At 50.2% G+C, this 19,060-nt stretch overlaps 2 protein-coding genes across 2 annotated transcripts in view; one reads left to right on the forward strand and one right to left on the reverse strand.

Annotated features, from left to right (window-relative positions):
- Window positions 1-13,103, forward strand: part of Tmem206 (transmembrane protein 206) — a 24,922-nt gene extending 11,819 nt beyond the window's left edge. The window contains exons 3-8 of the mRNA XM_005348881.3: window positions 3,993-4,202; window positions 5,613-5,764; window positions 8,506-8,648; window positions 10,131-10,275; window positions 11,203-11,310; window positions 12,237-13,103. Coding sequence (XP_005348938.1) covers window positions 3,993-4,202; window positions 5,613-5,764; window positions 8,506-8,648; window positions 10,131-10,275; window positions 11,203-11,310; window positions 12,237-12,398 — 920 coding nt within the window. The 3' untranslated portion in view covers window positions 12,399-13,103. The remainder of the gene's footprint in view (window positions 1-3,992; window positions 4,203-5,612; window positions 5,765-8,505; window positions 8,649-10,130; window positions 10,276-11,202; window positions 11,311-12,236) is intronic.
- Window positions 13,104-14,296: 1,193 nt separating this feature from the next.
- Window positions 14,297-19,060, reverse strand: part of Ppp2r5a (protein phosphatase 2 regulatory subunit B'alpha) — a 46,164-nt gene continuing 41,400 nt past the window's right edge. The window contains exons 8-13 of the mRNA XM_005348882.2: window positions 18,625-18,678; window positions 17,427-17,477; window positions 17,025-17,144; window positions 16,813-16,940; window positions 16,265-16,366; window positions 14,297-15,264 (exon numbers count right to left, since the gene is read on the reverse strand). Of these exons, the coding sequence (XP_005348939.1) occupies window positions 15,129-15,264; window positions 16,265-16,366; window positions 16,813-16,940; window positions 17,025-17,144; window positions 17,427-17,477; window positions 18,625-18,678 (591 nt within the window). The 3' untranslated portion in view covers window positions 14,297-15,128. The remainder of the gene's footprint in view (window positions 15,265-16,264; window positions 16,367-16,812; window positions 16,941-17,024; window positions 17,145-17,426; window positions 17,478-18,624; window positions 18,679-19,060) is intronic.

Below are 19,060 nucleotides of genomic sequence, written 5' to 3' on the forward strand. Positions count from 1 at the left end.
CTTGTCTACACCGTAACATGCCGTGGTTAAATCTCTTCCAATCATGTCTGCACCGTAACATGCCATGGTTAAATCTCTTCCAGTCATGTCTGCACTGTAACATGCCATGGTAGAGATGTCTCCTAGTCATGTCTGTCTGGGCTTCTAAAGCCTTTGTACCTCAGTGTCCATGTTTTTCCTACGGTGAGGAAAGTTTTCTCCCTGTTTCATTGACTAGGTTTCTGTTCCCCTAACATTTCTCACTGAGCCCTGTGCGTTCCCCACTGAGGCCTCCCACTGCCCCACGTTCCCCACTCACATCGTCTTCCTGTTTTCACCCAACAGTTTAATCGCATTTTAAATCGCTGGCCAGGCATCTTATCCGTCTGGGTTTCTTTGGGACATCTTGCTAATAATTACATTCTTTAGGGAGCATTATGTAACCTTGCATTTTCATCTTTTTGGTCCAGTGTTAAGATTGGTGTGCAGTGGACCAGATATTTCTGCCATACCTGGTGGCCTCCATAGTAGTTGGCCTTCTATTGAACGTGCACCTCAGTCTGTTGGTTTGTCGTGTGATGTTGGCTTTGATTGTCACTGGGCAGCACAGTGACCGCTCATGGCTTCCTTAGCTTGTGCTAAGGAGTTCAGGACAGAGAGGAGGGCAGCAGGCAGCCAAGACTGCAGAGTCAGGCTGACTTGGGCCTGCAGCACCAAGGGGCACTGACAGAAAATACTCCTTTATTTCCTGAACTGAAGGGGCTGGCGTATGACCCAGTTGCAAGTAGGACCTGACGTGAAGTTTGGGGTTCCCAGCTGCTCACAGCTCTGAGAGCCTTGCTTGGCAGGAAACGATGAATTCGCTCTTAAGGAGAATATTGCAAGGAGCACTCGGGGAGCAGTTCCTCTTGCTGAAGAAGCAGGACCTGCTGCTTCTCTTTGCTCCCCGTGGCAGTGACGATGGTAGGAGTGGATGCCAACTAGGAGAACAATGCCGGACACGAAATGGAGGTAGAAGGGACAGCACCACGGAGCAGGCACATCCCTTCCCTACTGCCCAGTGCTCAGTGGCTCAGGAGCCGGTTTGTCTGAGCATTGATCTTCATGGAGGCTTGTCTTCCTCGACTGGGTCATGTTTTCTTTTTCTTTTTACCTTTAAATGTTTTGTGTGTGTGTGTGTGTGTGTGTGTACGCACGCCTGCGCACACATGCGTGTAGAAGTCAGGACAACTTCCGGAAGTTGTTCTTTCCTTCTGTCATGTGGGTCTGGGGATGGATCCCATGTTGTTCGGCTTGGTCCCGAGTGCTTTACCTGCTGAGCCATCTTTGCTGGTCCTAAGCCACATTTTTTAAAAAATTCTTTCCATGTCTTTTTTAACTAAATAGTTAAAAAACATCTTTTATTATTTTGTATGTATTAGTGTTTTGCCTGTTGCCTGTCTATAGGCATGTATACTACATGTGTGCCTGGTGCCTGTGGAGGTCAGAAAAAGGGTACTGGAGTTACAGATGATTGCGAACCACCCTGTGGGTGCTAGGAATTTGAACCCCGGACCTCTGTAGGAGTAGCCAGTGCTGTTAACTGCTGAGCTGTCTCTATAGCCCCTCATGTCTAGTAATTTTTAATTGAACACTGGTGTATCAGGCATGTTCTTCTAGGTGAAGAGAACTAATAGACTGTACACGTGTGTCTGTGTGTGCTTGTGTCTCTGTGTGTGTGTGTGTCTGTGTTTGTATCTGTGTGTGTGTGTGTGTGTGTGTGTATACACAGAACAGCATCTGCCAGACTGGCTTACATGGCAAAGCCTGGCAGTGTCTGTCTACGTGCAGGAGAGGCAGAGAACCTGGTAGCCACATAGTCACAGAGCTTGGCGCTTCAGCAGTCCCCTCTGGTGCAGGAGCCTGGAAGCTTCCTGGAGAGCTGCTGGCCTTCTCTCTAGGTTGGAAGGCCTGGGAAGCTGGAGTTAGGCCTTAGCAGGGGCTTGCAGGACTCGCTCAGGAAGCAGCCACGCCGGCAGGGAACGCTGCTTTCTCCTGGGGACACTTTCTATCTGGGTAGCCCATTGGCAGACTGCAGGTCCTCCCGCCTGGGTCCTCCTGGCCTCTCTGGAAAACCCCTGTCTCCAGAGGTGTGTGTCTCCTGGGCAGGTGGGAGGAGACCAGGCAGCAGTGCTGTAGATTCTGGGCGCTGCCATGGCTCTAAAGTACTTTTGTCTTGGCGGGTAGGTACCTCAGAGACTCTGCGGCCCTGTCTTTTCATGCTGCTAGCTGGAATCAGCCATTTCTCTTCCTACATCAGCTCTGCTTCCCCCCAGCCCTCAGGATATTCAGCGTGACTTGTACAGAATTAGGGATCTCCCCTCTCTGGGACTCCCCTACTTTCAGGATTTCCCCTTCACTTGAGCCCTGAACTCTGTCACCCTGAACCGTGTCATTAGGAGGTTGATATGAACCTTCAGGCAAACAGGCAACTCTGCATCTCAATGATCATTCTTTTTCTTTTTTTAAAAATCTTTTTTTTTTAAAAAAAAAAAAACCCTATCCTTTCTCATTTTACATACCAATCTCAGTTTCCACTCCCTCCCCCCTCCCATTCCCTCCACTTTCCTCCCCACCCTACCCACCATCAGTCTTCCGAGAGGGGAGTCAACAAAGTCTAGCACATTGCTTTGAGGAGGGACCAAGGCCTTCCTGCTCTATCTAGACTGCGCAAGGAATCCCTTCAAAGAGAATGAGTTATCTTGATTGAGAGAGCCACGGGGCTAGCAAGAAACCTGGCACTAGAGAAATTCCCTGGGATCCACAAGGATGAACCCAGCTAAGACCCTAAGGAGTAGTGGTGAGGGTGCTGGAACTGGCCTTGCCCTGTAGTCAGATTAATAACTATCTTAAACGTCACCATAGAACCTTCATCCAGCAACTGATGGAAACAGAGGCAGAGACCCACAGCAGAGCACAGGGCTGAGCTCCCAAAGTCCAGTCAAAGAGTGGCAGGAGTGAGAATATGAGCAAAGAGGTCAAGACCATGATGGGGAACACCCGCTGAAACAGTCTACCTGAGCTAATGGGAGCTCACCAACTCCAGCTGAAAAAGGAAGGAACCAGCCTAGGTCCAAACTAGTTCCTCTGAATGTGGGTGATAGTTGTATGGCTGGGGCAGACTGTGGGGCCACTGGCAGTGAGACCAGGATTTATCCCTCCTGCTTGGACTGTCTTTTCGTTACCCATTCTCTTTGGACGGATGCCTTGCTCACGGTCCATTCTTACCTCTAGAGGTCAAGTCCTTCCTTGTCAGCCTGTGTTCTTTAATATCTTCATTAAATTTAATACACTGCTCAGATCTTACGGTCATCATCTGAGGCAGGTGGTGTGACCACACCACTCGGTCCCTGTTGGAAGTCACAGCCACAGAGACAGCTGACCTTTTCCTCAAAACTGTGGTGTGGAATGAAGGGAAAAACACCACAGGCAGGTGAACCAGGCTGCTGTCCAGGCACCATCCTGGGTGGCTCGTATCAGGAACCCACGCCTGGTGCCTGTGTCCGAGGTCAAGGCGGTGCAGCGCTGGCGTCTGGGCAGGAAGCACCTTAAGGAAGGAGGAGGGGCTTACTTGGCTCATGGTTTGAGAGGACACCATCCATCATATTAGACATGGTAGCAGTAACAGGTAGTTACTGTATGGCATCTGTATCACATAGCAGAGGGACACACATGTCCTTGCTCAGCATGGAGACCCCAGTCAGATTAGCCACCAAGGGAAGGTTTCCTTAGGAAAGGGGATTTCTAAGTGAGCAGGGTAGAGTTGGCTATGAACTTCAGAATGGGCCCCGGAGTGGCAGATAAGAGCAAGCAGTTCGGGACTGAAAGATGGGGAAGGGAGGGCATGTGGGCCTGACTGGTAACGTCGGTGGCCTTGGAGAAGGGGGGAGGTGTGGAGGAGAGGTGAGGAGCTCCAGGAGAGGGGGAGCAGACCACTGATGGCCGCTCTGGTGACCCTGCTGTCCCGCCCCCAGGCATCGACAGCGAGTCTGCCTCCAGCAGCATCCGCTTCAGCAAGGCCTGCCTGAAGAACGTCTTCTCGGTCCTGCTCATCTTCATCTACCTGCTGCTCATGGCTGTGGCTGTCTTCCTGGTCTACCAGACCATCACGGACTTCCGAGAAAAGCTCAAGCACCCCGTCATGTCTGTGTCTTACAAGGAGGTGGACCGCTACGACGCTCCAGGTAGGGCCTGCCGGGCTGGGCATCAGCGCCCCGGCTTTGGAGCTTTGCTTAGCAGACACTGCCTCCCTGAGCCACCACTGTGTTCCCAGCCCAGGCAGAGTGGAACAAGATGGAGATTAGTTGTAGGCATGCATCTGAGAGCTAATGCCGGGCCATGGGGCACCGAGTGGGCAGGGAGGAGTGGCACTGGAGCCAGACTCTGTTAGGCACGAGGTGGGCAGCAAGTGCTTGTGGGAGGAGGAGCGGCCCGGGGTGTATACAGGAGGCAGTGGGCTGCTTAGGAGAGAGGCAAGAACTCCTGCTAGAGAGAATTCTGCTAGAGCCGAGGGCCAGGGCAGTGTATTACCTACTTTTCTGTTATTGTAACAGAACAGCAAGGCCAAGGTGACTTAAAGCATTTAGTTGGCTTACAGTTTCAGAGGGTTCGAGGCTGCCATGGTGGAGCAGAGACATGGCAGCAGGAACAGCTGGGATCTCACAGCTGGAATGGAAAGCAGGCAGAGAGCAAACTGGGAACAAAACCTCAAGCCTGCCCTAGTGACACACCCGCCTCCAACGAGGTCACACCTCCTTAGTCCTTCCTAAACAGTTCCAACAACTGGGGCCCAGATGTTCAAACACAGGAGCCCATGGGGATGTTCTCATTGAAAGTGCCGCAGGCAGTGAGCTGCCAGGCCACAGCAGGGCTCAGGAAGGTGGTGGGATGTGGAGGCGGGTACACACATCATGTAGGGCCTAGCCCAGAGGGCTCCAGGCCACTCTGTGTACCTTTCTCTGCGTGATGGGATGGCTGGCCCCTGAGGACTGTTGTCTGGCTGGCTTTGTCTAGTGGCACTAGAGAAGGAGTGTGGGCTCAGACCCTGCCTGCCATGAGTGTGCCACCTGCTCTGGCCCCAGTGACCCCAGGACATCCTGCCCACAGGCTGGAGCCAGAGCTCCCAGACATCACCCTGCAGCCGGGCTGGTCATTTCTTCTCGCCCTGGCTTTGCTGGTCTGGGCTCCTTGTGGTTTTTTCTCACAGTGTGTGCTCCCAATCCTCAGCTCTTCCTCAACACCGTGTGTTGTCGGCAGGGTTTCTGCTCTGGAGTCCTGGCCTGGGAGCCTGAGTTGAGAGCACACAGGACATTGTGTGGTGTGTGTTCTTGAAACTCCAGCAGAGCAGAAGAGTGAGCTCTGGGGAGCCCCCCAGCCAGAGTCTTAGCAGCACCAGGCTGGTGGGGCCTGCGAGGCAGCTGTGTGCCGTGAGGTGAGGGGTGACCGAGGTGCTGAGTGCCCTCCATTGGGGTACAGCTGTGTTTCCATCCCCTTTCCTGCTCCCATCTTGGCGCTGTCCCAAGGAGGCAGGTGTGGGACAATGTGGCGAGCCCAGGTCTGTGCCTTCTGACACTTGCGGTTTCTGTTTGTTCCAGGGATCGCCCTATACCCTGGTCAGGCCCAGCTGCTCAGCTGTAAGCACCACTATGAGGTCATCCCACCTCTTGCCAGCCCTGGCCAGCCGGGAGACAGGAACTGCACCACCCAGAGGATCAATTACACCCATCCCTTCTCCAATCACACCATGGTAATGCCTGTGTCTCTGGGTGGTCTCGTTAGCCACACGGCTAAGGATTATAGCCTTCCTTCTCCGTACGCCTGTATGCGTGGGCCCATGGTCCTGGTGGATGAGAGCATGGCATATGTACCACTGGGGCTGATAACCCTCAGGGCTTCTTGCCTGGTGGGAGGTGGCGGGGCTGCAGGTGGGTCTGCCTGTGGTTAGCAGTCCCCCTGGAAATACCAGGTTCCAGGAACTGTCACCATGCCTGTGGATGAGGTCTAGGAATCCATATTTTGTGAATGTAAAGATGGCATACTGGTGGTGAGGATGGCTGACTCCCTGCATCACACAGGGCAGGAGTGTGTGGCTTTGCTTGTTGTATCCTGGCTTTTTACTCCTCCAAGAGGGGCGGAATTGATGGGGCCATCTGAGAGCTTCCCATCAGAACAGAAGCTTCCTGGGCACAGGACATTGGTGACTGTGATTATTTGGATGAGAACGGCCCCCAGAGGCCCTTTATTTGAGTGCTTGGTTCCTAATTAGTGGAACCGTTTGGGAAGGATTGGGAAGTGTGGCCTTGGGGGAGGTGTGTCACGTCACTGGGGGTGGGCTTGAAGGTTTCAAAAGCTCATGCCAGGCCCAGTGGCCCTCTCTCCATGCCTGCTTTCTGTGGACTTGTGGACCAGGATGTAGCTCTTAGCCCCTCTCCTGGACTTCCGACTCTCCTCTTTCCCTTTGAGATGCAAACTGGCACGGGGTGCAGCTGTGCCCATTCGGGGAACTCCTTCCTCTCCTCTGTGGGTGGCACACTTCCTAGGAGGCAGCTGCTCACACTCAAGACTGTTGTACTGCTGTAGGAGTTCATAATTTAAATATAAAACCCATAAAATAAGGGGCCAAAAGTCAGGGTGTTTTTATGGGAAGGAAGTTAGATGCTGTCACCCCCGCCAGTTCTGAGGGACGGTTGATTTTCTTCATCAGCTCCTTCCAGCCACAAGCTGTGAACCTCAGAAGTTTCCGCCTCCCTGGCCACCTGCTCGCTGAGCAAACCCCGGTGTGTGATGATGTAATGAGGAGTGGGGTGGGCACTTAGGAGGCCGCGGCAGGAGGATCTTGCTTGAGGCCCGTTCAGCCTCAGCTCCACACTGAGGTTCCATCTCAGAAAAGGAACACGATGTGCCAATGTCCGTGTGGTGAGGGAGACGAGTGTTCACAGCAGCTCTGCCACTCCGGTGACAGCCAGGCAGGGCCTGTGTGACACTGCTGACTGGAAGGTTCTTGGCGACCATGGCGATGCCACCAGGGCCTGTGTTTCCGCTGCGCCGTGCAGGCAGCTCCTTCCTGCTGCTCTCCGGTTGCTGTGGCCTCAACTACAGGCTGATCTGCGTTGCTGGACGCTTCTGTGGTCACATCAGAACTGGATGTTAGCAAACTGCCCTCCTTGGGTCTGCTTTCAGCTTGAGTCATCTGGGGACTGGGGCTGAGCTGGCAGGTGGGGAGGGGGCCTGTTCTCGCTGCCGTGAGCTGTTACCGTGCAGGCTCTGGCTTACTGAGGCCTCTGACAGTGATCCCCGTTGAGGGTCTTGTTGGCTCACATTGCCTACATCTTCCGGGTCTTGTTGACTTCCTGGTTTCTTATGCTCTGGATTTTATGGTGGTTTGCCTGTAGCCAGTGATTTGCTTTCAGATTGGCGCGTCCTCACTGCCTGGGTTTCCGGCCTCTCACAAGTGAAGCTCATGCTATCTCTTGGGCTTTCCTAGCTCCCATAACAATCGGTTCCCTCTGACAAAGTGCTCGCTGGTCAGAGTATGGGCTTAGCTCCTGTGTGCAAACGCGCTTCTTGATGGAGCAGCCTGACTGCTCCACATGGGTGACATGGGCGCTGTCGCGATTGCCCAGCAGTGTTGCGCTGTGTTGTTGTCCTGTCCACGTGGTCATGGTCAGTTTCTTAGCACGTGCCTGTCCCCTGGAAGGTAAGAGGTGAGGAAAGGTGAGGTGGTCTCGGGTTACTACGTCAGTTCAGTTCCGGCTCCGAGAGCCATCCTGGGGACTTTAGTTGGACATGACAGGCTAGTTTGTGTAGAAGAGAGGTGAGCACACCCTGGAAAATCGAGGATAACGTGGGAGGAACCGTAGACACTCACTGCACAGGATGATGCTCTTGGCAGCACAGCTCTGGCTCAGGGACCGACCAGCCATTCCTGGGCTGCATTCAGGACAGGAGCGGTCCAGGGTACAGGAAGGCAGGATGGTTGGGAGCCGGGCATATGCTGTATGCACGTGTAAGATTTAAGACATGACAGGCTGTACTGGGGAGCGTTGAGGTATTGGCATCCCTTGTAAGCCAACCCGGACGGTATAAGAGAAAGACGAACAGCCTTTGTTCACTGTATTGAATCAAACTCCCATGTAGTAGATGACATCTAGAACGAGCTTAACTGGGACACACCAACACATGACGGGCAAGAGAAAGCACCCTCACCCAGTAAAAGTGTTCCGTAGTGTGGACAGCCCGTGAAAAGGGACGTGTGTCACAGCTGGGCTCTGGGTGCTGTGAAGCCCCTCCCCCCCACCAGCTTTTGCATCCTCGGGCTGGAGGGTTTGGTGACAGTTCCTGGAGGCTGCTGGGTGACCTGCTATGGGTTTGCCAGGCAGTGCTTGTGACTGAAGCCTCTGTGGGGCTGGGGGAGCACTGGGGAGGCCTGTGAGCACTGGGGGAGCACAGCCCCGAGCACTCAGTCTCTGGCTTTTGTTTTCCCCACAGCAGTCAGCCCTGATTGTCCAGGGGCCACAGGAAGTGAAGAAGCGGGAGCTGGTGTTCCTCCAGTTCCGCCTGAACCAGAGCAGCGAGGACTTCAGTGCCATTGACTACCTCCTCTTCTCCTCCTTCCAGGAGTTCATGCAAAGGTGGCTGTCCCACGTCCTCAGGGCCCGTCTCCTGCCGTGCACTTCATGCTGAACATGTAGGGTGAAGGTGGGGTACGGGAGCGACCCTGAACCTGGCGCCCGTTACACTGGCTGCAGTTAAGCAGATGCACACAAGGGTGCAGAGTTGCTTGCCCTCCGCCTGCAGTACTATCCTGGAGAGGGCTCAGTCGGCCTGGGCTGCAGAGTGGAGGGAGCTGCCTTCATATGGTCCCTGCCCACTGACAGCTCCTGTTTTCAAACACTGGGGACGGTTTAGTGCCATCTCTGGGGCCTAAAACACTTAGTAGAAAATAGAATATTCTTGTCTGTCCCTACCTAGTCTTGATCAGCTAAGGCTCCATTTCTGTGATATAGGATACATCACAGTGGCGGAGTCACATGCTGCCTCTGCTGGCCTTCAGTATCTCCTAGCCAGCACCTTCTCTGCTTATAGCCTGCTGTCCTGCCTCCGTCCAGAGGCCCGTCACCTTCCTAAGGGTCCTGAGCCTAGCACTACCGCTTCTGTGTTTTTACTCTCTGACAGTTGGGTCATTTTCACCCCCAGCCTCACCCCACCTAAACCCTTATTTCCCCCAGTGAGTCTGTCTACCTTCATCCTTTTCTGTGTCAACTGTTTTCAACTAGAATTGACTACAAGAACGTGGTTGGGACCATTGTGACTACACTATTGAAAGAAATGACAGCTTCCCTCCCAGCAACCAATAACTCATAATCCCCCAAGATGAAGGGGGCAAGGGCCAATGATAAGCAGCTGTGGGGAGGGCAGTAGCTGTCTTGTCCAGAGAGGACATCTTGTTCACATTCCTCCTTTCCCCTCTTCTGCAGTGTCCAGTGTTCTGATCTTCGGCGGGAGGGTGGTGGCAATGTTACAGCTGTCTCTTTTAGGACCAAGCACTGTTTTTGAGGCAGGGCATTACTCTGTAGCCCTGACTGTCCTGGAACCCTCCTGCCTCACCCTCCCTGGCACTAGGAGGTTGCACCCGCTCACTTGTGTGTTGCTTCTGCTGCTTGTACGGCCCCCACGGGATGCTCTTCCATTGTGGGGCCTCTCAAAGGGAGGTTGAATTCACTGAGTGTGGCTTGCCATACTTTAGCCACTATTTCAGGGAGCCTCTGGAAACCCAGGTGTAGGTGGCCGAGCTGGTGGGGCAGAGGCTATGAGAGGAACCAGTGTGCCCACGGTGGAGGTGCAGTGAAGGGCAAGGATCATGCTGCTACCCCCCTACTGTGGAACTGTTTGGAAACCAAATGAAAGTATAGTCAGGTTGGGCATTGCTTTTGATGCTAACTGACCATCAACCCTGGTAAGGCAGCCAGATTCTGGAGAGGGAGCAGGGAATCCATAGTATCAGATTGTACCAGAAAACAAACCAGCATCACACAGGACTAGAGTTGGCTTTGGCCACATTGGGTTCCAGCTGTCAGGCCTGGATTAACTTGGACCTTCCTTCTCTCCCCCAGCTCAGACAAGGCGGGCTTCATGCAGGCTTGTGAGAGCGCCTACTCGAGCTGGAAGTTCTCAGGAGGCTTCCGCACCTGGGTCAAGATGTCACTGGTGAAGACCAAAGAGGAGGATGGGCGAGAAGCTGTTGAGTTCCGGCAAGAGGTTGTGGTTGTTTCCTTGACCTATATGATGACTTCCACACTTGGATCTGTGGTGGAGGGAGACTTTGAGGGGAAGGGTCTTTTGGGTGGGGTCGTAGGATGAAGATATGTTTAGTAGCCCTTGTGGAGGCTTCACGTGCTAAAAGCGGTCCAGCAGCTTGCTTGTTCCCCACAAACCCATCTCTGTGCCTGTAGGCATGGGAAGGACTTTCTGTGCCAGGGATTGTGGTGGATAAAGGGATCAGGCACAGTGGGGTGTGTTGACCTGTTAGGATGCAGATGAGCTGATCAGAAAGCTTTTGGTCCCTTGGCCCAGAGCCAGAAGCATGCTGCTCCTGTAAGATGTCTGCCCAGTCCCACAGGGCTTGGGTGTCCTTAGTCACTGCCCTCCTGGGCAGCCCTGTAATTAATCTCGGCATTGTATTCCTGCGGCCAGTGTGAGCATCAGATCAGAGATGGCCCTGTGCCTTTGAGCCTGTCTTCCCAAGGTTGTTCACACAGCTTCTTTCATAGTCGACTGGCTGATCTTACCATGTGTGTCTGCTAAGTATGTATAGAGCTGCCTCATCATATGGAGTGGGGGCTACACTTTGTCCCCGTAGACGTCAAGGGTTAGACTGCTTATCTCAAGTATTTTGAAATTTGGGACTTTTGAATTTGTCTTCCGTAATGGTTTGTGAGTCTTGGCACCTGATGGCAGGTTTTGGTGACAGTTCAAAACACTACCAGGCACTGCAGTCTTTCTGCTCCCAAAGTACTGTAGAGTCCCAGCCAGCTCTTGTACCAGTGAACAGGTCTTGTACATGAAGCTTGACTTTCCCTCTCCAGAAGATGCCATTAGGAGAGCCAAGGGCTGCCTGCCTCCCTTCCCGCTCTTACGGAAACGGAGGGCCCAGAAGTGCTAATTCTCCATTTGTCCCACCCCTAGACTAGCGTGGTTAATTATATTGACCAGAGACCAGCCGCCGAGAAGAGTACACAGTTGTTCTTTGTGGTCTTCGAATGGAAAGATCCCTTCATCCAGAAGGTCCAGGACGTAAGTACTGCCAAGAGTGGTCCTTCCTCACCCATCACAAGATGTCCCGAGATGGTCTTGGTGACAGGGAAGAAGTCCAAAGAGCGGGTCCCAGGATGGATTCTGTGAGATGGATACATTTTGCTGACACCCATGATCCTAAAGATTGGCCCAGGCTGTGTGCGAGGGGTGAGGGCTGGAGGCTAAGACAGCTGGGGTGAAAGGAACCAGCTTATGGATGTCGGGGGGAGCTGTGCTGAGGCTCTGCACCCAGAGCCACCTGCCACGAGAGCCCTCGAACCGTGCATCTCAGCAGTCCTGAAGGCAGAGGTGTGAGAACACACCACTGAACCAGGCTGACCAGTGAAGCCACACACGGGAATTCCAGAATGTACAAACTCTTAAGTTTGGTGAGGGAGAAGACGCCGTGGAAGAGCGCTTGTCCAGCACGCATGAGCACTGCACGGGGATGAGAGTATTTGATGGGGACAGTAAACAGCTGTCGCAGCGCTCTGTGGCATAAACAACTTTGGCGAAAGAAAGTTTTTTTGCTGAGTGGCCGGAAAAAGTGCTGAGCTGGAAGGATGATTAAGTCCAGCTCGGACAACATCCCAGCAGGGGAAGCAGAGGTCTTGTGGCAGAATGTGGGGACACAGCTGGAAACAGGTAATGGGGGGGAGGAGGGGTGCAACTTTAGGGACATCTGAGTCACTTGTAGAACCAAGCCACCAAATTAAAGCTCAGTGCGAATGTTTTATACAGTTTGAGAAGGAATCTCCTCTGAGTTACTTCATCGTGTGGAAGGAGGGGCTCAGAGGGCCCTCCAGACCAGCTGTCCACATTAAGTCTGAAAGGGCTGAGGCACGTGTCTCTGTAGGTCCAGAATCTAGAGACTTTGGAGTCAAGGTTGATGCAACCCGACACCCCCTTTTGTTTCTGCTCCCCAGATAATCACAGCCAACCCTTGGAACACCATCGCACTCCTCTGTGGGGCTTTCCTCGCGTTATTTAAAGCAGCAGAGTTTGCCAAACTAAGTGTGAAGTGGATGATCAAAATCAGGAAGCGATACCTCAAGAGAAGAGGCCAGGCAGCAAACCACATCAGCTGAGGTCGCCGACGGAAGCCTTGTCCTCCCGATGACAACCGAGCCACCAGCAATCCTGTACTCACTTGAAGGGACCTTGCAGGGAAGGGCGGTCTTTTCCAACTGGACGGTCAAACCTGGCCCAGAAGGAGGCTGTTCTGAGCCCACAGGCAAACATCCAATGAATAACCTGAAACTTATTTAAGTACTTAAATTATTAACAGACATTTACCGCGCTGTCTAGTGCCTTGGAGGAGGGGGTTGGTGGAAAGCGGCTTCTTCCTGTCTGCCCATTAAGTAGTTAAGCTCCAGGTTAAGAGAAGTCTCCCTCTTTACCTTAGATTTTTTTTTTTTTTTGTAAAGTGTAGAGATACATCCTGTATACACACTTCCTCCTGACCTTTATACCACCTACTGTTGTTACTTAAGAACAATAACAGAGCTTAGGTGAGACTTTTTTTTTCCTTTGTAAATGTAGCCCTGGTGAACTCACTGTGTAGACCAGGCCTTCCCACTGCTGGGAAGCAAAGCCTCTATTCCTGCTCCCAGCCTTACGTGAGACTTGAAAGGCGACTAGAAACTAGTGGTTACATTTCTGATGGACCGAGCTGACAAAGGTGTCAGTTCAGTGGCCACTGCTGGCAGCACTGGCACAGATGTGTTCAGTAGGCGCCTACTTAGTGTATCTCGATTTCATTAACAGGTAAATAAAGTTGGGCTTATACAAGGAATGAGTGTGAGTAAACCAACAGGCACCAATACCGGACTTGCGCGTGCTGTGACCGCCAAACCCCAATGGCGGCATGAGTCTGGACTGACCCCTGAGGTACGTCACCACTGCTCCCAGGGAAGGTAAGCTGGACACAGATGGCAGATGGCCAGACAGATGGACACACCGAACTACGAATGAGCTGCTCAGTAGGCCACTGTGTCCTTCAGAAATGCTCGCCTAAAAGGGTGACCTTTAAGGCTTTGACAAATAGCACTTATATAAACCCAGACCCCGTCTTTTCCAGATGGTGTGGGAATATGGGTAACATTCAAAGAATTCACAATAGGCCTTGGGGAATCTGAAGGGAACTGTTCACGTGTATAAGGAGGGCATTTTTGTCTCTAAATTTAGCAGCAAGAAACTTTGTTTTGGCTGAATCCCTAGAAATAAACTTGTATAATGAAATATTCACCGCTATCTATTTTATAGATGTACAAGAATTTTAGACTAAAGGTTTTTTTTTTTAATAAAATGCCATTATAGTGCAAATGCGAAGCACAAACGTATCGACAAGCTTAAGTGTGAAAGGCTCCCTAAGCGCAGTCGGGTGTGCACTTAGCATGGGGAGCCCTGGTCACAAACCTCCGTAATGAACTCTGCCCCAGTGACCACAGGAGCTTCACTTTACTAGATTGGGAAAAGCTGAGCTATGACATTTGCTTTAAGTAATTAGGAAGTATTTTTGCCTACTGACTGAGTAAAAACCCACCTGTCACTTTCTGGAAAGGCGAGCCCAATGTTCTGTGGTAGGGTTGTGCCTCGCGGTGAGCAGACTGGCCTGTAAAATCCATTGTTTGAAAATGTAGCAAAAATCACAAGCCATTGTACTGCAAGGCTTTCCCACGTGGGTATCACAGCAGCAAGAATCCTATGCTGATTTTTAACTGGTGCTCAGTTGAAACCATGTTACAGTCTCCTAGCCCTTCACAGCCCAGCTGTTGTTGAGTGGTTCCCACACCTGTTTTAATTAAAACTAGCTTCAGTGTTAAACCTGTCCTAGGGCACAGAGATTCTTTAAATGGTTACATTTTGATAAATGGCTAGATTAATCCATGGACCATAAGCGTCCTAATTTTAACTAGAACACATCCACAAGTTGTGATTTTTCTGTAGATCTCTCCCCAGAGATAAAAGAGCAGATGACATAAGGCAAAATACAAACATAGACTTTATTAAATGCTGCTCAATCCCCAGTGAAGGTCTTCCATTATAAAACAGTTCCGTACAACAGCAAGGCAAGAGGTTGGAATGGTACTGATAACATGTGAGAGACACTTGACCAGGTAGAACGCACACGGCCTTCTACATAGTCAACGCATTTCCTTTCAATAAAGCCAGGCAGTGACAGCTAGCAGTCTGCATCACACCGTGGGGCTCAGAGCCTCCAGCCTTGGAGAGGAGAGGAATGAAGGAGAGGTGAGCCTAGGGTCCACCCACTGACGCTACTTTGTTACACTCTGGGGTGCTGTTGCTGAAGGGGGTATTTGGGAACATAATTTTGGTTTGGTTTACTTTCCCCCCAGCTTTAATACTTTGTGCTTCAGAAGCCTGGAAACGTAGGTGTTGCAGACCCCAGAGTACGGCAGTATCTTTAAGAGGTTGGGCTTTTATCCCGCCATCTCTCTGGGAGAGGGAAGGACACCGCCTCCGTTGTCTTACGGAAGTGCTTTCCCCAGATGTAACCAAGGTCTGCAGCCTTGTGAAAGCACAGAGGACGACTTGCTCTGTGTGCAGCGCGATTCCCACCACTCCCACAATCAACCACCTCACTGTAACACAGACGGTAAGTGACAATCGATGATTAGACAGGTTACAATATACTGTGGCCATGATCAGCACAGGGCTATGTTTAGTCTGACTTCTTTCGCTTACGCTCGCCAGGTAAAACTGGCCTCCTAATTGTATTATACTGATGAGGTTGCTTTGAAGTTTTATACATCCCAGAAGATGGACAAAAGCCCGCCCAGCAGAGGGCGCTGCTCTTATTTGGCACTTGTATTGCAGCCGAGGAGACCGTGCATGTTGTATGCGCTGTTCTGTTTCTCGAGCGCCTTCTTTAGCTTCAGCTCTTCTAGTTTTTTCCATAATTCTTCACGTTCCAATTCTTTCTTTTTCTCTCTGGGGAGAAAACAACAGTTTATCAGAAGCTCGAGGTAGTGAAGAATGTGGAACAGGTTGTTTTGTCACCCTCCCACGTGGCTGTAGATGTTTGTGACCACACATGGGATTAACTTACCATCGTCACTAGAGCAGCTCTAGGTCAAAATAACACTCGGGCCCCTCTTTCCAGACCCACAGAATGGCATCCCCTACCCACCCATCAGATTATGGTCAGTTTGGGTACAGGCCATATACATGTAACACAGCTCGTTTTAAAGACGTTGGTGCATTACACCAACAGTCACACGACCAGTGTAGTCTCCTAAGCACCTCCTTCTGGGCTCAGACTGTAGTTATTTCTATCTGAACTTTGTGGGGTTTTGCTTGTTTGACAGAGGGTCTCGAGTATACAGTCCTGTCCTCAGAGTCACAGAGATCCCTGCCTATACTGCCCGAGTCCTGGGATTAAAGGCGGGACCCACTATGCCCTGGTAAACTGTTGAGAAGAATGCATTCAGTAAGTTATTGGAGGGCTGGATCTTGGAGTAGTCACTGCCCACCTTATATGAGGAGGATGCTCCTGAAGGGGGATCCCCTACAATACAGCACAAGGAACACCAGATAACTGTCCCCTAAGCCAGAGCCATGACAGTGTGCTAACCTCAGCACCACTTGCTGATAATGCATAGCACTGGAACCACAGGCTGTCATAAATTACAGTGTACGTGCGACTAGCTTAAGGTTCAGTAGAGATCAACAGAAGACCACAATCTAACCATCAGAGGGGAGTCATGCCAGGCTTAATAAATTCATAAAACATTCCTTTATCAGCAACAGCTTTAGTGCTCAGGTTTCACCTTGCAAAGCCCCTTGTATGCCCCATAGATCTGACAGCTCTGAGAACCACCTAGTTGTCTGTACTGTAGATCCGACAGCTCTGGAAACCACCTAGTGTATGCACTGCAGATCCGACAGCTATGAGAACTGCATAACACTGAATCACAAATGTTTCAAGTACCTCTGTCTCTCGGCTTTGTAGGAACTAGTAAGATCATCAAAAAGCTTGCCATTCATCTCCATCAGGGTTTTCAGCACGTTATACACAAGTGCTACGATGGTCCTGAAGGAAAGAAGCCAGTTGTGGTTAAAGGTCAGCAGCCGGGAAATCTACACTTTTCTCTCTGGATTGGGCCGGTGTAGTATGATCTGATTGCTAAGCTTATATCCGTCCTATGTTATGCTGAGGTTTAACATAGCTAAGGATGTTCTGATTCCCTTCATGTGTCTCATCTGAAACCCTGGGTAGCAAGATAAAAATGCCACACGTGTTAGACTGTATAGTCTTCAGTTCCTAGCTTGGGGAGGCCAGGAACAAGCTCAGCCACAGGACAGCCAGACCACGCTTTGGTAAGACCATTTGCTGACGAACATTCACGTATAACTTTAACGTCTAAAACTGTGACATTAGCCTGCAGTACAGGTTTCAAGTGGTTAAAAAAACAATACTTGAGTTGAAGGCCAGGGCTATTTAGAGTATACGTTAAATTAAAAGGCAAAACAACTTACTGATTCCAGTGTTCTTTGGAAATTTTATACAAACTGGCAAACATAATTGGCAGAATTTTATCAATATTCTCTTCAATCAAACTAAGAATATATTCATTATTCCAGAAGTACAGTGCTCTTTCTGCAACCTACAAAAGAGATCAAAAACCTCAGAATTCACAGGGGAAAGGACGGCACAAAATCAGAACGTCACTGCAGAGGAAGGCTGATACCTGGAAGTGAGAACTGGAGACACACTTGGATATCTGCTTAAAAAGGGGCTCTTCAATTTTTTTGAATTGTGTTGGCTCAATGACATCTAAGATTTCTTCAATTTCTCCTAAAAACATCACCTAGGTTAAAAAAAAAAAAAAACCTGTTAAAAGTTTTACTCTGCTCTACAGAGCTAGTTCCAGGACAGGCTCCAAAGCTACACAGAGAAACCCTGTCTTGGAAAACGCAAATAGATTACAGCACATGACACTAATAGAGGCTCACAGACAAGGGGCATCTGCACTGAGGCAGTGGCACAGCTCAGAGCTGCGCTCGCTCGCCATCTCCCCGCTCCTCCCACTCTGGAGCAGCCGAGATTGCAGAGTGATTAAGATGATGCAGTGTATTTTTGTCAAACCCACCTCTTTCTGACTGCATGTTTTTGGCCAAAATTTCAGCAGTCCTCTGATAACCTACAAGAAACAACCAACCAAGATTAGAACGAACAGTCACGTGTGGTGATGCTTCTCTATAATCCGAGGCCCCGGAACACAGACAGCCTGCTGGCCTCCACTCACTAACGTCGGGATCCTTACTCATTCTGAAGTAAAGCACTTAGGACTCAGGACATGAGAATTCCTACTCAGCCTTGCACCTCGGCTAATTCAGCAAATACATATGAGAGCCTGGGACATGAGACTAGGCACACGTGAGCAGATGGAGTCCCTGATTTTCATGTATAAGTGACCAATTCCAACAGAAGAAAGTGAGGTGAAGGAGGTTATCTCACAAGAAGTTTTTCAGGACTGAATACATAGCCAAGAATGACTTTGGGTTTCCGATCTTCAGTCTCTGCCTTCCACTACAAGGGCCCTATGCATGCTAGGCCGGCACTCTGCAAACTGAGCTCAAGCCTCAGCTCTTTAGAGATAAAGAACAGATAATTTCCCATTATCTAAACTAATTTATACTTATAATTATTTTTTGGCTGACAAGATCAAGGTACAATAAAACATTAATTAAAAGACCATATATTTCAACAAACAGTTAAAGAAATTTCACTAATCCAGTAGTGCAAATACAAAAGCTAGAAGTGCAGCTCAAAAAGGAAAAGAATGTATGGCTGTAAGAACTCTCCCTGGCCTTTATTCACACTGCACCAGGTGTGAACCAGTGTGAACGGAGTCATCTCTCCGATTAGTGCTTGTAGTTTCTTTCATGGGTGCCACAGAGCTTCTAATTCTGATTTATCCTTAAAATTTGTTTTCAGCTGTAATCCTATATGGAACTACTTTTTTTTTTGATTTTTAAATGAAAGATGAATACCATACATACACATTTTTAAGCACCCCTCGGGTTAGCCTAAAATAGTTGAATCTAATACTTCAGGGATGGCTCTGGCACCCAGTGTTTTCATGGTAAAACGTGACTGAGAAAGCAGATTCCAGTGAGGATGACTGACGGTCCACTGCCGTCTCTGTTAGTAAACTCAGTTCCTCATGAGAATGCTCCCTTCCCCGCCGCCCAGAAGTTGCTGCTCCTGTGTGACAGCTGATACACACAGGCTGGGATGAAATGCCACAGATCAGACAAGTGCAGAGGAGGGGACTGAACACTTACAGGCTCTGTCAGTGTTGTGTCTTTCTCCAGGAACTGCACGACACAGTACGCCAGCTAAAGGGCAAGACAAGTTTAAGAGACGTCAGAAAAGTAGCATTTAGGGAGATGGGATATTTTCACATTACACAAAATGTCACTTCAGTTTTTAGTAGCAGTATGAGATGAATATATTCATAATTGTATAACTTTTAAAGTTCTAAGTTCAACAGATTGTTAGCTCTAGACTTAGTTAACTCTAAAATACCCACATTTAGTCTTCTAGTGCATATTTATGGATATGAAATATGCAGATTATTATCCTCTAGGCAGTGATTGTCAACCTGTGGGCCTTGACCCTTTTGGGAGTTGCATATCAGATACATTACGATTCATAACCGTAGCAACAATAATTTATGGTTGGGGTCACCACAACATGAGGAACTGCATTAGAGGGTTA

This window comes from Microtus ochrogaster, chromosome 6 (assembly GCF_000317375.1).
Source record: "Microtus ochrogaster isolate Prairie Vole_2 chromosome 6, MicOch1.0, whole genome shotgun sequence".
Lineage (NCBI taxonomy): Eukaryota > Metazoa > Chordata > Mammalia > Rodentia > Cricetidae > Microtus > Microtus ochrogaster.